The sequence below is a fragment of the Cheilinus undulatus genome, linkage group 9, assembly GCF_018320785.1.
Source record: "Cheilinus undulatus linkage group 9, ASM1832078v1, whole genome shotgun sequence".
Lineage (NCBI taxonomy): Eukaryota > Metazoa > Chordata > Actinopteri > Labriformes > Labridae > Cheilinus > Cheilinus undulatus.
The window spans coordinates 2,276,074-2,297,618 of NC_054873.1; the positions used below are offsets into that span (position 1 = coordinate 2,276,074).

Here is a 21,545-nt window from a genome sequence, read left to right on the forward strand (position 1 = left end):
TGGCTCTGTTGTGATTAATGTCTGAATTTGAAATATTTTTCCCCCAGAAAACCTTAAAAAGGGAAAATTTGCCCTCAGAAATTAATCGCATTAATCAGTTTGTTTCCCAGACTTACACAGAAAGCTTAAATTCTCCCATTTATCCCATTTTTGCCACATTTATCCCACTTTTGCCACTTTTCACCCAGTTGAGCTTTCATTGCCATTTAAAGACACTTTTTCCTATTTTTGCCCATTTTTGCCACTCTTGACTGCTGTTTGCTCATTTTAGTCACTTTTCTCTCATTTTTTTTTGCCATGTTTTTGCTGCTTTCTGATCATTTTAGCCCCTTTTAACCATTTTTACCACTTTTCACCCATCTTAGCTACCTTTTGCTATTTAATACCACATTTTTTCCTATGTTTGCCCATTTTGCTACTTCTAATTGCCACTTTTATCCCTTTTTTGCCCTTATTCACGATTTTTGCCCATTTAAGCTACCCTTTGCTGTTAAATACCACTAGGTTTCTTTTTTTTTGCCCTATTTTGCCACTCTTGACTGCTTTTTGCCCATTTAAGTCACTTTTCTCTCATTTTTTTCCATGTTTTTGCTGCATTTGGACCATTTTTGCCACTTTTCACCCTTTAAAGCTACCCTTTGCCATTAAAAACCACTTGTTTCCTATTTTTTGCCCTAGTTTGCCACTCTTGACTGCTTTTTGCCCATTTAAGTCACTTTTCTCTCCTTTTTATGCCTAGTTTATACTACTGTTGAACAATTTATGCCCATTTAAGCCACTGTTTGCCATTAAATACCACCTTTTTTCAATTTTTGCCCATTTTTGCCACTCATGACTGCTTTTCCTCCATTTACGTCACTTTTCTCTCATTTTTTTCCATGTTTTTGCTGCATTTGGACCATTTTTGCCACTTTTCACCCTTTAAAGCTACCCTTTGCCATTAAAAACCACTTGTTTCCTATTTTTTGCCCTAGTTTGCCACTCTTGACTGCTTTTTGCCCTTTTTTCTCTCATTTTTTCCATGGTTTCGCTGCATCTGGGCCATTTTTGCCCCTTTAACTAATTTTTATTGCTTCTTTAAGTCGTTTTTGCCTTTTTTCACCGCTTAGATTGTGGCTCTTGCAAAGGTATTTTTCAACAGTGGTTGAGCAGGGGTGAGTAACACTGCTATAGAAACTTCTCTTTAGTATCAGAGTTTTATCTCGCAGCACAAACTTCATCTGTCTTATGTACTTGGCGTCCACAGGCCACTTCTGTGCTCTCATTGGTCGACGCCACTGCTGCGATGGAAGAAAACGTAGAAACAGGGCCTCACTCTGGACGTTTGAGGGGCCAGCGTGAGAGTTGTAGAGAAGCACCTTCTGCAGGCCGGGGGGCACCAGCACACAAAAAGTTACTATTTATACACTGCTATATATTATAATTATAGCTACAACATCTATGTAACATAAAAGAAAAGAATGAGAGACTGTTATTTCAAAAAAATACTCCAGGAAGGATGCCAGTGAAAATAAACCTCATGGAAATGAATGGCATTCTGCCCATTTTGGAGAGGCACCCTTTTAAAGGTCTAGTTTTGTGCACCAGGAGGGTACTTTATTGTGTTTTTAGCATTTAGGCAGCAAAAACAAAGGGAAAAGTCAAATTTGTCCATTTAAATGTGACCCATCATAAAACGACAGGAACACACTGAACACATTTCTATGTGGGTCTCTGTTCTCTGGATCAACATGGCCGCCCATAAGGGGGCATAAAGGAGAGCCATGCACTACGACACATGAAGCAAATACTCGGAGCTACTCCTTGAGTAAACCACTGGGTGGAGTGACACAGTTCACGCCTGTGGCAGTGCCGTAGTTACTGGTTAGTTCCGGCTTGCATTTGCCTTTAAAACAACTCAACAATCTTGTTATTTTCCATTCATAGCGTGGTGAATTTGAAGGTCACAACTTGTCCACGAGAGCGTTTTGGAGTTGTTGGATTGTGTATTTGATGAGTTTGATGAGGGAAAGCCGGGATACCATAAGTCTTCATTGCGTTGGCAGAGCAGCTCTGTATCTCAGCCCCACCGATCTAAAAATAGCTTGCACCTACAACTAAAGGTAACAAACTTATTATTAAGACTACAGGAATTATGGCACTGGGCGAATTTGCCAAAATGTTGAAGTATCCCTTTAACTCCACCTTTGAGGTCATTTTCCCCTCTCTGCTGAGGTAAACGTGACCCTTACATCATGTTCCACTGTGGCTGAGTCTGAATAGTTCCTATCAGTGTTGTAGACCAGGGGTCAATGTTGGGGTCGGGACCCCATTTGGGGTCACGAGACACTGAGAAGGGGTCTCCAGATGCCTAAAAAAAAAAACTAAGAACATTTTTGAATCACACTGTTGCCACTCTTCACCAATTTTGCCCAACTGGCACCAATTTTTATCACTTTTTCCCACCAATTTTGCCAATTTTAACATATTTTCGCAACTTAAAACCCATTTTTGTCAGTTTTAAACCCTTTCCACCACTTTCTTCTGCCTGTTTTTGCCACCTCTAAACCAAATCTTGCAACTCTCTGCCTATTGTTGGCTCTGTTGACACATTATTGTCCCTATTAACCCCTTTTACCACTTTTTAAGCCACATTTTTGCCTGTTTCTGACTATTTCAGCCTCCCCTAACCATTTCTTGCCAGTTTATACCATTTTCATCCCATTTTGCCAAATGTCCAGCTATTTTTGCCACTGTAACACCATTTGAGCCACTTTTAAATCTCCTTTTACCACTTGATATGCCCATTTTTGCCAATTTAACCCATTTTTGCAATTTTTTGCCACTTTAATCTAATATGTGGCATTTCTGACCCATTGCTGCTACTTTAAAATCTAATTTCACCCCCTTTACCACCATTTTTGCCATTATTAACCAATTTTAGTTATTTTTTAAGTATTTTAATTCTGTTTTAATGTTCATGGCTGTGTTCTGCCACCTTCAGGTACAGTGGGGGTCCCCGGTCTCTGGCACCTTTATTTGGGGGTCGCGAGCTGAAAAGGTTGAGAACCCCTGATGTGGACTAACAACCGCCCCCGTTGGAGTCCCTCAGATCTCCTGGATCGGGATTATTGCTCCGTTAGAGAAACTGAAACCTGTGCGACTTCCAGCAGTAACAGATGAGTGTATTTGTGCCGCTCAGACCGCTGAGCGCTGGAGAGAAACCGAGTAAACATTGATAATAAATGAAAGCTCGCAGCCACGTCTTCCCCTCCTTCCTTCAGAGACTCGGGAGGAAACACACAACTCCAGCTCTGCTTCTTGACCCAGATAAGTTTCCATGTGATGGAGGAAAACTTGATGTGAGAGCCAACTTCTTTTTCTGCTTTCACAAATATTTCATCTTCTGCTGGCTCAGAGGAAACACCTGACACCTCCCGCTCTATAAACCTTTCTCTTATCGCCTCCTTTGTTCACGTTAACCTCGCCCCGGTCCGTGAGGATCCTCTGGTCTCAGCCTTGTGGCGAGCAGGACTGTGTCTGGTGTGAATGTCAGAGCTGACGGCGGGCGTAGGAATTCATTACCAGGGCTTCCTAAGCCCATTTCATGCAGCCGTCCACATTTAATTAGGTTTCACATCAGGTCCTGTGGAGTGTCTGTTTGCAGAGCGGGATGCACTAATCCGGCCTAATCTGCTTCTCTCACACGGAAAGGTTGGTTCCTCCCCGGAGACTCGGCATTTCCTCTCTCTGCAGCTCCCTACCAGGACAGAGCAGTCTTTTAGCTTAATTTAATTTGGTTTTTTACCTCCTCACCCTCCTCCTCCTCGTCCTTACTCTCCTCTCCTGCTGTTGAGTCTTTTTGGAAAGGGGATGGGTGTCTGTGAGCCAGAGAAAACATTTCAGGAGTGGGATCGGAGCGGGTTTGTGAATGTCAGAGTGTTAGAGCAGCTTTTAGAAAATTTCTTGGCAGTTGAGAACTCTTCGACTCGCCTATAGGGCTTTTAAAAAAGAGCAGAGGAAGAACAAAGGAGAGGCAGAGTATGGGTTTAAACTCAGACAACGTTCAAAGAGAAAATAAAGCCAAAGACGGATGGAACAAGGAGGAATATGACAGCAGCTCGCCCAACATTAACTCCTGCAGAGACGATGTTTGCATGCTGATATTTAGCAGATGTCATCTTTACTCTTCTGGTTGTCGTGATCCCAGACTTTAATCGTTAGTGTGGTCGACCATTACACATCGTTTCAACACCACAGCAGCACAAACAGGAGTACTACACACATGGTCATTTTGGCACCTATTAGAGGTGCTTTCACATCAGGGCCGGTCCCAGATCCAAGTACCCCCGAGCTCAAACCTCCAGTACAGTGGTCTTTACCCTCTAGTCGATCAGAGCAGTTCCACTGCCCACGCTCTAGACCAGCAACGGTACGTCCCTGGAGCGCCACTCCGCTGCGCTTCGTATGGGATACGCTGCAGATCTATTTTCAGCGCCGTGCAGTTTGTGCCAGTTCCTGTCGATCAGAAAGCTCCAGACAGGAAGTTAAAACCATGGAGTGTCCGGTATCAGAGTCTGTGGTATGTGGACTTGAGCTTACCCACAATTTCCACATACAACATCTGCAGCGCCAAGGTTTGCTCTGATCGATGGCGAGCAACCTCGACCACTGGAAATGTGTCTAGAGTGCTGCGCTGCGGCGTGCAGCCCTGCTCAGAGGGCAGAGAAGAACTGTGAGTTCATGCAGGAATAGTACGTCAGCAGAGGATTATTTTACCTTTGGAGTAATTTATTATCCATTCCAGCATGAGTCCGTGATACTAATGCTTACACCATGGGTGAGTACATGAGGAAGTTTAAGGGTAATGGTTGCTTAAAGGTTGGCCTCTAACTCAAAAGTTAACTTTTCCTCATCAATGGCGCCGTTGTAGCTCTGCAACCCACTGACCTCTCAGTGGATGAGACGTAATGTTGATATTGTGATGATCCATGATCGGGAGTCTGTGTATTGTGTTGTACTCTGAAAGTCCCGGATACTCTACGCTTGTGACTTCCTGTTTGGAGCTTTCTAATCCGTAGGAACCAACATGCTTTGGCAGCTGCTGGCGCTGAAAATCGTCCTGTAGCGTATCCCCAACGTAGTGCAGCAGAGTGGCGCTTCAGGGACTCCTCTGTGGCAGAGTGGAGCGTGGGCAGTGGACCTGCTCTGTTTGACTAGAGAGGGAAAGGTGCTCAGATCCACCTGGGGATCACAGTGCAGGCGCTGCATGGGGAAATTGCGGGTTAGCCTTTTCTAGTCACAGCAGGTCACTCCTACACATTCACACCCTTTCACCTCACTTTCACACTGATGGCAGAGGATGCTATGGAGAATTGTCAGACAGCATGGTTAGGGATCATGGAATACTTTTGTGCTTGGACTATTTTTCCCCTCAAACCCATTTTAACTCCTTTTCACCCATTTTTACCACTCTTTTGCTGCTTTTGGACCATTTTTGCCACCATAAACTAATTTTATATTTCCCCATAAACCCATTTTAACCCCCCTTTTTTCCATGAATCATTGCAAATGTACGGATTAATGACTCTGCTGAATGGACTTAAAGTTATATCACATAAAGATGAACTTCCTTCACCAGGAAGGCTAAGCCTGTGTAAAAGCTCTTCTTGTTTTGTCTTTGAGCTGATTTATTCAAAGGTGTTAGATATGATTTCTTTTACTAATTATTTTGCTTGTTGATCTAAGGATACACAGCAGTGAGTGACTGAGGGGGGAGAGGAGAAACGAGAGAGGAAGTGCTGCTCTTAATACCTGCTTTCATTTGGTTTTAAATTGCACCACTTTTACTGCCTGTATCCCAGCGCTCACCTGGGATTAGGTGCTGTTTATAAAAAGGCTGATTTGCTTCTGAGTGGAGCATTTTGCTCCTCCTACTCCTCATGTACACAGAGGTAAATGGCACAGGGTGCAGTTTGCTCAGCTGAGCAGTTTGCGTGCATTTTGAGTGCAGTTAAGCAGATTTTCATAGAAAAAAAACAAGCAAAAAGACAGTATTCTTGAGTGGACCTGCTCCTCAATCATCTGTAGGATTACTGATCCTCTATAGAGCAGAGACAGGCTGTTTATCTGATTCTGTCAATCAGTCTCTGGAGGGTAATGATGCATGAGTTTTGGACCTACTTGCGGCTGATTTGAAGCTGATTGCCCAGCTTTCACGTCGGTCTTCAGGTAGATTTATCCTGCAAATCTCAAAGATCGGTCAAAGAATGAACGGCCCAATCAGAGGTGGTAGCCCCCGGCATAGTTTAGATGAAGTGACTGCAAGCCTGTAAACAATGGCGGCCGGTGAATAGATCAGTATGGCTGCAGCTTTAGCATCAGTTTGACCAGAAGTGGACATTTCTTTATTAGCAGATGTAAAATGAACCAGACTGGAGGATCTTCATGGTGGTAATGATGGCTCTGCTCTTCTCCTGCCCGGCCTCAGCGGCTTCACTGATACTGAACAACCATAAAGGCTGCCCGTCATGCTGGTGCATGCATACGATGTCTTTTGTTTTCTTCCTCTGATTGGCTGTGATGAATGTGACACACAGAATTTTCGTCCAATCCTGTAAGATTTTGGATTATCTGACGTGTCTTATTGGTAGTAAATCTGCCGCTGGTCCCTCCGACAGTCTCTATTTGGTCTCTTGGGGCTGAATGTTGGCTCTTTTTACTTTTTAATCTTGTTGAGAAGAAGGAATTTAAACTTTTTCAGCGCTCCAGAAATAACCAACAACTCTGTCAGAGAGGATAATCCTGTTAGAACTGGTCCAAACGGACTTGAACGCAGCCTGGAATAACATCTCCTTTTACATATTTCATATCTAGCCTTCTCCATCTGTTTAACAATGATTGACCTCTGTGTGAATCACTGCCATGTCTCGCCTGTCTGTGCGTTTGTCTTTTCCTCTCATTGCATCAGTTCCCTTTAAAGTTTGCAGGTTTTCTTTTGCTCTCGTCCTCTCTGACTCTTTGAGCCTTTGAACCTTTTAAGACATGAGAAAAAGCAGCAGACGCCCCTACCTGCACATTAAAAATACATGAAAAGGCTGAATTTCTCCTCTGGTCGGTGCTCTGCTTCTCTGTGTGGATGCTCGAACTCTGATACTCAGCGTGTGGCTCTTCTGTGGTGATTTTGGCTCTTTTATGTCTTAATTTGAAATATTATTCCCCCAGAAAACCTTCAAAACGGGAAACTTTGACCTTACAAATCATCCATCGCAAGTCACATTAATCAGTTTGTTTCCAGCACTGGTACAGTCGGGCTTTATGTGTCAACCTTTATTTTATGTCTGCATATTTCCATTGACCTTATTTGTACCTTTTGCCCTTTTTCTCTTTTTCTGCCATTTTTACTGCTTTAAGTCCATTTGGCCAAGTTTGCCACTTTTATCCCATTTTTGCCATTTTTTGACACTTTTCGCCCATTTAAGCTGCAATTTGCCAGTAAATTCTTTTTTTCTTATTTCACCAATCTTTGCTGAGTTTTTTGCCAATATTTCAACTTTCATTCGGATTTTTTCCCATTTTAGTAATCAGCTACTCATTTTGTGTCACTTCTCACCCGTTTTTGCCACTTTCTGCCCTTTTTTCTTCCTTTTCTCCCCACTTTTGCCCCTCAGACCCATTTTTGACACTTTTTTGTTGCTTTTTGACCATTTTTGCCACCATAAACTAATTTTTAATTCCACTTAAACTCATCTTTGCCACTTCCCACCACTTAGATTGTGGCTCTTGCAGCTGTATTTTTCAATAAGTTGGCTCTTTGGTTGAGCAGGGTTAAGTAACCGTTTCAGTTTAAGGCTGTGATGCTGGCTATTCGGCCCTGAGGGGCGGGGCTCTACGGCGTCTCTGAAGGTTTGTTCGTTTACATTCTCCTGCCAAAAAGGTCAAATTCCTGCAAGATGGAACGTTCTACAGACGTGAAACTTGGCAGCATAGTCAGAAATCAGGTGCAATACCAATACAACACCACTTCCAAAAAAGTTGGGGCGCTGTTTAAGATGTAAATGAAAATGGATGTCAACGATTGCCGAATCTCATAAACCGATATTCGATTCACAATAGAAGATAAAAAACATATCAGAGGTTAAACTGAGACTTATCTTGGATTCAACATCTGATATGTTTCTGTTCTATTGTGAATCAAACATGGGTTTATGAGATTTGACACTCAGTTGCTTCTGCTTTTATTTACATTTCACACAGCGCCCCAGCTTTTTTTTGAATTGTGATTGCATGAACCAAATTGACCAGATGGTGGTGATTTCTTTTATTTCTGCATTTTGATGAAATAAGCAGGTATTTGTGGTTGCAGGCTTGATCCTGGTCTCTATCAGACCTCTCTAAAGCGGTCTCTGCTTGGTTTTGTGGTTCTTTCTCGTTGTTGCCTTTCTTTTTGCTCACTTTTGTTTCCTTCTCTTTTAGACAGATTTAAATCTATTAAACGTGACGTGTCTGACCATTAATGTTTGACATTGAAGGACTGATTCCCACAAATGCAGCTTGGGTTGAAACTGATTTGTTTCAGCATAAATTGTCCGTTTCTGCTACCTTGTTCTGCAGCTTTGGTATCAAAGTTACTGCAGCTGTTAAAAGACAGTATTTTCTAGAGGAAAGCGTTTGACTGGCTCTGATTGAAGCAGGTCTATTGCTCATTTCTACAGCCAACAAACATCAACCAGATTTCTAACTTTTTCTCTGGAAGTTTGGACCCTGGAATTCAGAAACTTTGTAGCTGAGAAGCAGAAACTTCAGAGTCTTATTTAGTGATTTTTGCAGAGGGAGAGGGGAGGGGGGCTCTGCAGCCGCTGCGACTCGGCTGCTTTCATCAGATTCCTGCCAGGAAAACATTTCAGCTCTGTGACAGCGAGTAAACAAGGAGGAGAGAGACGTGTGTGACCTTCACAGTCAGAGCGAGGAGCTCAGAGAGACGAGATGAGGAGCGAGCCGGCCGGCCGCTGGAGCTGTGAATGTTAATTAGACATCGCCACGGTCCTGATGTGTCGTGGCAGCACAGGCTCTCCTCTTTCTCTCAGCTACAAACAAACACACGACAACAACATGTGTAGCAACGAGAACATCAGTGGAAACCAGACCGCTGGGACAGAGCGGCTGAGGAAAGACAAGAAGACAAGAATCAGCATTTTGCATGTGGATACCAGCAGAAATTAAACATCTCTGATGCCTGTTTGATTGAAGTTAGAGACACCAAAAGTTGCATAGTTTCTTGTTTGATGAAGTGGCGGTCGCCATGGTTACAGATGAAGCTGAGTTATACCAGTTATGCGTAACTATGGGAGTGGCTGATGTGACTAGCCGGTGTGTTGTAGCTATGACCGCCTCAGCCCTGCCTCTTTGTCTGTTTGCAGGTTGATCTAAAAATTCACAGCATTTCAGAGTGACGTTCACTTGTCTTAATTTCTGCAGACTCTCTGAACTCCTCAGACTTTCAAACATCATTGGCAGAACATAATTCTTCCCATGTTTTATGTGCAATTTAGGAGTTTGCCTCTGTCCTCTCCAAAGTATTTCTGGATGTATTTTTTCTAAAGCTCAGGTACTTTTCAACACAATTGATTAGTGAAATACCAGAGAAAGTATTTAAGCAAATTGTTAACAACCCTCAGACTTAAGTCTGAAAAACTTCAACTTGCAGTTAGCTTTAGCAGAATAAATGTCATTAAGGCCAGGTGTATACTGCGATTTTCAGACAATTCAGACAGAAATTTGGAATCACAGGACTCACTTGGATGTCGTGCCAACTCTGCATGAGCATAGAGGTGACAGGAAGGTCAACGCATCACCTGCTGCTCCTGACTGGTCAGATGGATTTCTGATAAGTTTAATATTTTGGTCGTAGGCCGGCACACTCTTAGGGCGCTTTCACATTAGGCCCAGTTGTTTGGAACCGCGCCACAGCGTGATTCCTCCCCCTCCCCCTTCCCCCCCGGCTTGCTTTCACACTAGCAACATCGCACTTGCGTATTTACTCAGTCTGAAACAGCAGGTGGCGGTATGCACGTAGCTGGTTTACAACCCCACAAAGGAGGAGAAAGAAGAAGAAACTACCACGGCAACCACTGGGGTCATGACCCGAGCAAAGACTGCTTTTATTTTGACCCAGCAAAAAGTCCATCCTGCAGCCATGGATGATTTAAAACCACTTTTTAAGATGCCAGCAACTTCGCTCTTCATATCTGCACATCTACTACAGCTCAGAGGATTAAATGGGCTCACGCTGCACAGATACAGCGGTTTTTGGTGACAGCCTTTGCTCCTCCTCTCACTGACTCCAACTTGTGTTCATCTGTAAGGTGAGTCACAACAGACCGTTTATTGACTGGATTCTGATGATTTCCACTTTTTATTGAGGAAAAATGTGAACAAATTGCCGCACTGTTGAAAGACGTTTAGTTTTTATGACGACGTCATTTAGCTGATACTACCCTCTGTCCCGTATCCGAGCACGGTTGCATTCACATCTCATTCGAACCGTGCCAGAGTCCACTTGAATCGCGCCCGAGACCACCTCCCCAAGTGGGCCCGGGCACGGTTCATCTGCATTCACTCTACCCAAACAAACCAGACTTTGGGCTCAAGTGCACTCGGATCCGGGACCGGGCCCCTAGTGTGAAAGCACCCTCAGCAAGAGCAGAAACACAAGTGGAATCCTCAACTTTGGTGCATTTTTGTCCTTTGTAAACTTTCAGACAGCATCTTAAACCCCCATTAAAGCAGCAGGAATCCCTTTCTGATGTGAACAGTAATTAGGCCTACATGCAGACCTGCAGCTGATATTTGTTGCTATGTAGCTGTTAGCTGTGTTTGCTGTTCTTTGAGTGGTGAGTGTAGGTTTGTCGCTGTTTGAAGCCTGAAAAGGAGACTAAGGTCTGACTTCAACCTCTAAACTCCTCTGGTATTTGTCACAGCCCATCCTGACTTCACTCATACAGTGTGAGCACATAAACCATGCAGGATGGCCATGCATCGTTGAAGATTGTGAGATGACCTTCCACACGACTGTTGTAGAGTCTGCTGGAAATCCCAGAGTACGCTCAGTAGGGATGGGTACCTTTCACATTTGAAACGGTACGGTACCGATTCCCGGTACCTGGGGTTAATAGTGTCAATAATGTGTCAACAGAGCCAACAATAGGCAGAGAGTTGCAAGATTTGGTTTAGAAGTGGCAAAAACAGGCAGAAGAAAGTTGTGGAAAGGGTTTAAAACTGACAAAAAATGGGTTTAAAGTTGCAAAAATATGTTGAAATTGGCAAAATTGGTGGGAGAAAGTGATGAAAATTGGTTCCAATTAGGCAAAAATGGTGAAAAGTGGCAACAGTGTGATTGAAAAATGTTCTTAGTTTTTAAGGCATCTGAAGACCCCCTCTCAGTGTCTTGCAACCCCAAATGGGGTCCCGACCCCAACGTTGAGAACCCCTGCTTTTGAGTGTGACTAATATGCATTAATAATGTTATATAACCTCAAATCTTCTGAATTTTCAATATCAAAACACTATCAAATATCAGTGTTTAAAAAAGTGTTTTCAAAAAATTCCTCCATCATGAAAACCTGAACTACTATAACGACCCAGTTTTTTTTCTTTATATTGCACAAATTAAACCCAGCCCACTTCCTCCTGTTCCTCTAATTTCTCTTCTTGGAAGAATGTGTGCTGGGGTCCATGGAGGGAGAATAAGTTTAAAACAAAAGAACTGTGCATTTTGTGTTGGTATTTTGATTAACTGTGCAAACTCCATTTTAAGCTGATGATATTGACGTGTCAGCACATTTCTGACACTGTGAGGGAAGCTGAAGAGATGATGTGATGTGAAGCCGACACAAATGGCCTCCAGGTCTTTGGCGAGTCCACCAACACTGAACTTAACAGGACATGTTATTGTTTATTTGAGTTGAAATCTGGACCCTCACAAAGAAAATGTACTGATGGGTAAATTGTCATTAAAGTTTTATGTGACTAAAAACATATTATCTTTCTGTTTCTGTGCTCTTGTCTGCTTCAGTACTGGACTGACTTCTACCTTCAGTGGAACATGTCTGACTATCCCGGTGTGACCAACGTCAGATTTCCAGACAACCAGATCTGGAGGCCGGACATCCTGCTGTACAACAGGTACAAAATCACGAAGACTAGCCGACTAAAGGATGCTAAGTCTTTGCCTTGATATCCTCCACTGTTGTTGTTGGAGGTCTTCACATTCATGCAGCTGCACTGAAGATCCTGTCTATGATGAGGTACTATAAACGTACACAATGTAATGGAAAACTAAGTGCCTGGTACCAAAACCAAGATGAGCTGAGCCCATATGGAGCAGCCCCTTTAGAGCCCCCATGAGTTACGTCGTGTAGAAGCTTTTATTATGAAAGAGACTATCAGAAATGGGCTTTTTATCAGCTTTACAGAACTTGAAATCATATGGAGCTGTTATTGCTGCAAAACTACCTGCAAATGTGTAAAAAGATCTGTACACAAATCAGTAAATGCATAGATAGATTCACTAATGCATGCACAAATCTACAAATACACATATCGATCTGAAAATGTGTTTACAGATCCATAAATGCGTGCAAATATGGCAAATGTGTAAAAAAACCAAACCTTGTCTAGCAAGGATGGAAATACAGCCACTGCTGTGATATGATTTTGAAGAAATAAGTCATTTTTTTTCTTCACTCTTTCAATGAAAAGATAAGCAATCAAAGGATACTATGATAATGTCTGTCCTTCCATGATGGTATTATGTCTAAGTCTAAACTGCTGCCCTCTGTGGGATACCTATGCTGTGAGGAAGTCAGCCTTGCCTGTGAGCCCACACTCAGGGCAACAAAACCCAGTGCTTACACTTACAGATCTGAGTACACAGTGGGATGCACAGACTTTTTCAAGGGCAGGGGCGAAAAGACAAAAATGGCACATACAGCGTGTTCTCGCCACTGAAGAGGGCACTAAGTTTGGCGTGTTTTGGAGGGCGCTTTAGACATGTTTATATGTCACAAATGGCACATTATATAGCCTCAAAACAGACTAACTAGACAGACCACTCAAGTTAGTTTGTAGTTAGGATCAGATATGAGCAAATATCACAACTATGGTGGAAGAAAAGCTAGAAAAGGTGGAACAAAGTGTGGACAACTCAACTGACAGCAAATAACGACAAACCAAGAACTGACCACACAGAGGCTGAAGTCATGTCTATGTGATCTTATGCTCAGATGTGGGCTGAGTATCGTACCACAGGATTGTTTTAAGGAGGAAGGAGGCTGTGGCTCTTGTGTAAGCACTTCTCCACTAAAGCTGTAGTTCTCGGTGTAACAGTCAGAAACCTCTGGGTTGCGGCTGCTGCAGCACTTTCAGCACCTCTAACCTCACGGCTGCAGCTCACAGTGACCTGAAAATTAATTTGGTTGAGGCAGAGTTGAGTTGCATCAGAATAACCCTCCATCCTCCTCCGCTGTTGTTGGCGACATTCCCAGATTAAAAAAAAGCGGATCAATTTGTCTCCAGTGGTCTGAGGATGTTTTAGTTCCTGGTGAGACGTGCTGAATGATGACGGTTTATTCCCACCCTTCAGTTCTGATTCAGTAAACAAGCTGCTTCAGCTGATTCCCTCCAGTTATCGGCGCTAAAGTTAGCGTCTCTCCTGTCAGGATCACCTCAGTGCTAACACATGCTCGCTGCGCTGTGGGAGGCTCTCTGCTGGGTGCTGACGAGCGTCTCAGCTCATTAACCGAGCTGGAGAAAGTTTGATCCTGGTGGGAGGTGGAGGGGGGGACAGGCTGTCAGAGGGAGTATTGACCCGGCTGGCTTTAATGAGAGGGGGTCAATGAGCGGGATCGGGGTCGGACTTTGAATTATTATTGGGCACTGGGTCAACTTTTACTGTAAATTTACTGTAGTTTCACTTCAGAGATTTACCTCTTTATCACTCAGCAGATCTACATAGGATAAACCCAGAGAAAAGGGGAAAAAGTGAGATTAAAGACAGAAAAATAAGAATAGAAATCACCCACAATCTAGTCAAACATGGACTCTTGATAAAACAGACTCTGGTTAGGGCCGAGGAACTGGTATTACCTGAAAATTAAGTTCAAATTCAAGCCAGGACCCGGTCATTGAAAGGAAAAATCGATCTGAATGATCCAGATTAGGAAATCTATATTTTTGCACACTGACAAACTGAGTGAGCGTGCAAGAAGGAGACTAGTGAGAGAGGCCACCAAGACACCTATGACTACTCTGAAGGAGCTCCAAGCTTCAGCAGCTGAGATGGAGAGACTCTGCAGACAACAACTGTTGGCCGGGGTCTTCACCAGTCAGAGCTTTATGGGAGAGTGGCAAAGAGAAAGACACTGTTGAAGAAAACTCAGATTCAATCTGGACTAGAGTTCACCAGAAGGACTGTGGGAGACTCCATGGTCAAGAGGGAGAAAGTTCGTTCAGGGTTCCTGCAGAGCCTTGAAAAGTCTTAGAAGGTCTTAAATTTGAATTTTGAAATTTGAAGCCATAAAAAGCCTTTTTATAGTTGTGGGAGGTCTTGGATTCTTTGATGCCACTTCGACTAAGACGTGTCTGTATCCAGTCTTTATTTCTAGCTACATTTATTGAAACTCTTGCTTATATGTTTGTGGCACATGCTGTGATTTATATCACTGTACATTATATTGACAAAAGAAATGTGCCAGAAATAATAAATTTGGGGTTTTTATGATCCTAAATGGGTCACAATAGCAGTGCATTAATTTGGAGAATTTAGCATTATCTGGTGTGCTGAGAAATCTCACACACCTCTCATTTTTTACCATTTGCTGCACAAGAGAGTGGTAGGAATTTTTCTCAGCTCAGGTTTTGAAACAGGTCTGAAAAAGTATTGATACTTAAAAGTAAGTCAGAACCCTGCCTTTGGTCTGATGAGACCAAAATGGAACTTTTTAGCCGTCAGACACACCATCCCAACTGTAGAGTCAATGGTGGCAGCATCACGCTGTGGGGATGCTTCTCAGCAGCATCACGCTGTGGGGATGCTTCTCAGCATCACGCTGTGGGGATGCTTCTCAGCAGCATCACGCTGTGGGGATGCTTCTCAGCAGCGTCACGCTGTGAGGATGCTTCTCAGCAGCGTCACGCTGTGGGGATGCTTCTCAGCAGCATCCCGCTGTGGGGATGCTTCTCAGCAGCGTCACGCTGTGGGGATGCTTCTCAGCAGCATCCCGCTGTGGGGATGCTTCTCAGCAGCGTCACGCTGTGGGGATGCTTCTCAGCAGCATCACGCTGTGGGGATGCTTCTCAGCAGCATCACGCTGTGGGGATGCTTCTCAGCAGCATCATGCTGTGGGGATGCTTCTCAGCAGCCGGCCCTGGAAGGTTTTTAAGGTAGAGGGTAAAATGAATCCTGGAGGACAATCTTATTCAGCTTCAGAGAACTACGGCTTAGAGAAGATTTATTTTCCAGTAAGACAATGACCTGAAGCAGACAGAGAAAGCTAAACAGAATGTTCTGGAGTGGCTGAGTCAAAGCCCAGACAGAGAATTAAGTGTCTGGACTTGAAAAGGGCTGTTCACACCTGATCCTCCAATCCCAAGGCAGTAAAAACTTCTATATAGGCGCTGTATTTGGAAAGTCTAAGTATGAAATTAAAAATATTTATGTGACCAGTTACAGCATTTTCTAACCTCCTGTCTCTGGCGTTTCCTTCTCAGTGCTGATGAACGATTCGACGCTTCGTTCCACACCAACATCCTGGTCAACTCCTCTGGATACTGTCAGTACCTGCCGCCAGGTAACATCCACAGGCCACGCCCCTTACAAGACAGACCTAAGAAGACTGCAAATGTAGATATGTTGTGCTTAGATATGGCCTAGATTTCTGTTCAGTCTGACACGCTACACCAGGTAAAATCCTTTCATTTTAAGGGCGACTCTGCTCCAATCATCGACCTTCAATCATCCCAGTAATGAGGTCTGACCTCGTCTTAAGTCAAAGCATTATCTCAGTTCATACCTGAAAATCTGAGGTTTCATTTTTGATTCAGACAAGCCTCAACATATGCTTGGAAATCTTTCATCCCAGGTTATTTTATTTATGGAAGACAAAAAGCTGTTTGCAAAGCTGAGTAAAGATCTCAAACTTCCTCTGAGCGTTTTGGTGAAGGACTCAGATCCTGACAGAGCCAGTCCTGCAGGTTTATGGTGGTCTGAGGGGGTGATGGAGGTCAGCAGGAGGTCAAAGGGTCAACAGGAGGAGTTATAGTCCTGATTAATGACCCCAGACCCATCATGACTTTACAGCAGGCTGCTGACAGAGATAACGCTGATCTTTAATCTAAATAAAAGATCTTTTTCATGGGTTCAGACGGGGGTCTAAGGCAGAAATGATCTTGAAATAATATTTCTGCAGCTCCACAGATGGAGACAAATCTACAGAGGGAATATCAGCTGATCGCTGGGGCATTACATGTCAGGAAGATGAGGGAAAGCCATCATCCAATCAGGAATCAATAAGTAATAAAAGTCCTAACAGCTTTATTACGGCTGACAGAGGGTATTGATTAGAGGAGGATGGAGCAGAGGTGACAGGGACGATCTCAAGCTTCAAGGCTCTTTAGATTTAGAATAATAGAATCAAACAAGTTAAAATAACCAAAAACAGTCAGGGGGAAATGAGCTGCTGGTTAAAGCGAGAACACCTGTTCCACTGGACGTCCCAGTTATTGTGGGAACAGAGGGGTAGGCGACTACATGACCCTTCAAACTGAATTTTAGAGGAACATCCAAGCTGGCTGTTTAATTTGTCAGCATTTTCTTCCCCTGTTAAAACCTTCATTTTTTCTATTTCTGCCTCTGCTCCACATCCTCCTCATGTGGGCTCTAACAGAGCGTTGTGTGTTTATATTGAAACGTTCCTCAGCGTTATTCTTAATGTTCTATTTTTATCTGAAAATCTCCTCGCCTGTTTCCTGTTTACTGCAGCGGCGTCCTCATTTCTCCTCCGGGATCATTAAACTTTCATCTTTTTCTGGAGACAGCAGGTACCCGCTGATCACGGCGGATTCCCCGGCTGATCTCTGCAGAGTCGATTTTAAAAAACAGGATCCTCCAGGATCCAGGAGCGAGGGTTGAAGAGGGAGAGGGAGAGGGAGGAAGAAGATGCTTTCTTATTTAGCTCTGAAACAATAAAAACTCCTCACTGATGATACTCTGACTACTCCAAACTTCTCTGTCAGCAGTTTGTCATCTTCTGGATGATTCTTTCCTCTTCCTCAGAGTCTGGATGTTTCTGCTGCTCCAGTCTTTACTCTGCTTTGATTCTTTAAACTTCTAGAGCAGAGTTACTGAAAACTGCTCAACCAAAGAGCCGAACTGTTGAAAAATACCTTTGCAAGAGCCACAATCGAAGTGGTGAAAAGTGGGCGAAAGTGGCAATAAAATTAAGTTAAAGCTGGAAAAATATGTGAAAAAGCTGCAAAAAAGTGGCCAAAAATGGGTGGACGGGGTAAAGTAGGCAGACAATGGCAAAAACTGGCTGAAAGGTGACAAAAAATGTGGAGAAAAGTGGCAAAATGGTGGGAGACATGCAAAAAATGACTTACAGGTGGCAATAATAGTAAAAAAAAAAAAAAAAAAAAACCCGGCAAAAACATAACAAAAAAAAGAGTGAAAAGTGACTTAAATTGGCAAAAAGCAGCAAAATGGTGGGGAAAAAATGCAAGAGGCACCTTAAGTGGGCAAAAAGTGGCACAAAAGGGAAAAAATGCAATTGGTGACAAGCAGGATTAATGTAATGATTAAAGCTGCAACAAAGGCAAAAAAAAAGGCAAAAATTGCAAATAAGGGCAATGAAAAAAAACAGACAAAAATAAAGGTTGACATTTAAAGTTGGACAGCTAAAGCCTTATCTAGAGATGTGGGAAACAAACTGCAGTGCATGTTTCTGAGGTCAAAGTTCCCTTTTTAAGGTTTTCTGAGGAATAATATTTCAAATTTAGACCAAAGAGCCACATGAGGCTCCAGAGCCACACTGAGGATCACTGGTCTAGAGCTTCATCTTTGCCGTTTGTCCCTCTCCACTTTGTCTCCATGTTTTTTTTATCCTCCTCTTATTCTTCTTCTGGGTTTTTGTTTTTTTTGTGTGAGTTTTGATTGGATGTTTGATTGGAGGAGATTTTTAGCTTCGTGTTGTCGTCTGTGTTTGCTTGATTTCCTCCACAGTGATTCCCGTCTCCTGTCCTATTTTCCTGTTAATTTCCTCTATTTTCTTCATTTCTTTGCAGGAATATTTAAAAGCACGTGCTACATCGACGTCCGCTGGTTTCCGTTTGACGTGCAGCGCTGCGACCTGAAGTTCGGCTCGTGGACGTACGGCGGCTGGTCTCTGGACCTGCAGATGATCGAGGCGGACATCACCGGCTACATCGCCAACGGAGAATGGGACCTCGTGGGTAAGAGGGCAGAAACGTGTTTGATTCTAGACATGAGGCTCTTCTGAGTCCAGGTTTCCTCCTGGTCTTACAGGTCTCTGAATGAACTTCCTGTTTAATCATCCTGGCAATGCTTTGATTTAAAAAGGCCCAATCACAGGACAGACTGCACTCTTAGAGACGGGCAAATATGAAGAAACCAAAGAGAGCAGAGTAAATCCAGCCTCCTCTCTGATATTTCTAACCCTGTGTGCTGAGGTTTGCTCCCATTCAGCCTCGGCAGCATTAAGGCGTCTCTGCACTCCATCAGCGCTGATGTCAGACGATCAAACTGCTGTGAAAAACTGCCTTCCCTGACACCTTTTCAAACTGTGGGGTGAAAAGCTCCAATTTTAGTGACTCTCTGAGAGCGAGGATTGAACACTCAGCGCCGAGTGTTTTCAGAGAAAGTCATCAGAGTTTCATCTTTCTCCTCATAAACGTTTCTGTCTTCATGTGAATAGAGAGACATCTTCCATGTGATTGGGATGGATTAACCATTTAAGGACCAAAGCTGCACAAACAAAGCCTAGCGTTAGTTCATGCAGGACACGGTAGTCATCCCACAGCCAATCACAGCTCTTTCTCTCAACACAGCTGCACTTAACCCTCCCCTTTACAGCCATTAGGGACAGAAATGTCCACCTCCAAGAACTGCTATAAAAACTTAACAGATTCATATTTATTCTGCTTTTTTGCATAAATCTCTTAAACAACTTCATCTGTGCTCAAAACTACCAAACATTCAATCATTTTGAAGATTTTAACCCTTTAAATGCCAGTTTGATTACTTAAAGATCAAAAAATGTGGTTTGAATGGGAGTCATTGGAAAAAAATATGACCATCCTGTAATCAGACTGACATTTAAAGGGTTAAAATCCTCAAAATGATTGAATGTTTGGTAGTTTTGAGCACAGCTGAAGTTGTTTAAAAAATGAAATGAAGATGCCCCCTGTCCCATCTACAATAAAGGAAAAAAGCTGCAGAATAACCTTTAAAAAGAATAAGATGGCTGCTGGATTCAGGCTAGACTGACCAGCTGTTTTCCTGGAGCTGACATTTCAGGTTTAAGAGTTAAACCTGAGTACGGTGGCCTGCAGGCTCCCCCATCAGAGGCTGGTATCTGCTCCCAGGTCCATCCGTCTGCTCAGGAAGGATCCGTCCAGAATGGATCTGCTCCTAATTAAACCGTCCTGCAGCTGCTGGCGGCCCCGCGGGCTGATGGGAGCGCCGCAGGCCATGTTGATACCCTCCACTGCTGACGAACGGCAGCTCAGCCATCCCAGCGTGACCAGGGATTGACATTTCTATCGTTAAATCTCAGCGCTTATGTGTTTTACTGTGGCGTGTTTACCACGGCACGCTGTGAGGCAGAGAGCTCACAGTTTTATGTTTGTTAACAGAGTCATGAGGCTGTCTGATCACGCACACGGCGACTACATGTTTACTGTTCATGCATCAGCAGGCTCTCCAGGATTACTGATGAGATCTACAAGCATCTCTCTCTCTGCAGCTTCATCATCATCAAACATATCTAAATCTTCAGGACAGGCTGATGATTGAACACTTATCTATCCTACAGGCTGAGAGAAGTAAGACAGCGGTCTCTTTAGCTGGTAGACTCTGTTGTGATGTCATGAATTCCAAGGGACAGCAAGGTCAACAGCAAGAGAGGACGCCCTCTGATGGAGTCGGGACACTGGGGGTGGAAGGGATGGAGGGATGCAGGGTGGAGGAGTGACTTCTGAGGATTTTGGGGCCACAGCAGACATTTTTTTGCTCTGTCAGCACCACCAGTGTCAGTTTTAGAGCCGTGTTATTGTTGCTAGATTAAAGCTGGCTCCTTCTTTCCTCTGTTCTAGTTTTTAGATATGTCCATGTGAGTAAAGATTTCATTTAACAAGAAGAAAAATCACCCAGAACTCAGAAAAAGAAAGATTAAGGGACAAAATAGTTTAGGTGTTTTTATGGGAAACTTTAAAAATATGTTAATGAATTTTCACATTAAATTTTTTGGTAGTTTCTTTGAATTTTCTGGAAACTGTGTTGATAGTGGACGTCATTTTTGGTCCAAATGACTTCCTGTCATAGGCGAGGTTACGTTTTTAAACTCATCAGGTCCAAATTTCCAAAATATGTGGGAGAAACTGGGAATGCATTCCAAGGAAAAGTTCAGGTCTCAGTGTGACAAAATAAGACATGAGGAAGGAGAACAGCTCTGGATGACCTTTGAACTTGCGTACAGTCCAGAAAAGCAGGAAGCATGGCGTGATGATTGGTCTGGTTGTGCTGCTGCCAGTCTATGGACTAAGACTGAGAGAGTTCTACTCCATAGTCTTGCAGAAAGAATCCTGTAGTCTGGTCTGGACCCGTGTGGAATAAGTGGAGCTTGTTTGGAACTTTACAAGTCTTCATCCAGTTTTTATGGCATGACTAATTCACAGAGCTGGAGCCTGATTAATAAAACAAACCAGCTAATGTAGCGTTTGCCCTGCACTGGTATTTAATGATTTATTCCCTAAATTGAGTCCCCTCTCTGACTCCCACTGTGCTTATTTCACTGATGGATTAGCCGAATAAGAGGCCCATAAAAACCTCCCTGCTTCCTTTGTAACCTTCTGCAGAAGTGTGCAGCCTGCCTGGTTGCCTTTCATTTGTCTTTACATTGCTGCCCTCCTCACTACGCTGGTTTTAATCTGTGCTGTAGCTGCTGCAGAGGAGGGGGGGTCTAAATGGGAAACATGCTGCTGAGATTTTCAATTAAGTTCTCTGTGAACGGCCCATTGGCTGAGCAGCGTCTCTGGAGGACTCTCACTTTCTTTTTTCGCTATCTCCTCTTCCCGTTTCATTTTCTCTTTCATCGCTTCGAGCCGAAGAGCTCCGAGAAAAGGACGAGTCCCCGCTCGTCAGTAGTGTCCAAAGCAGGGCTCCAGGGTGACGGAGCAGGCTCTTTATTCGGCTCTCTTTGGAGCTGAATGCAGCACATTTCACTTCCACAAATATCAGCCGTGGCCTGCAGACAGGTGGCGGCTAGACTGAG

General features: G+C 43.6%; 1 protein-coding gene across 1 annotated transcript in view; it reads left to right on the forward strand.

Moving 5' to 3' along the window:
* LOC121515359 (neuronal acetylcholine receptor subunit alpha-7) overlaps positions 1-21,545 on the forward strand; it is a 74,732-nt gene that overhangs the window by 36,812 nt on the left and 16,375 nt on the right. Inside the window, exons 6-8 of the mRNA XM_041796073.1 lie at positions 12,053-12,162; positions 15,748-15,827; positions 18,319-18,486. Coding sequence (XP_041652007.1) covers positions 12,053-12,162; positions 15,748-15,827; positions 18,319-18,486 — 358 coding nt within the window. The remainder of the gene's footprint in view (positions 1-12,052; positions 12,163-15,747; positions 15,828-18,318; positions 18,487-21,545) is intronic.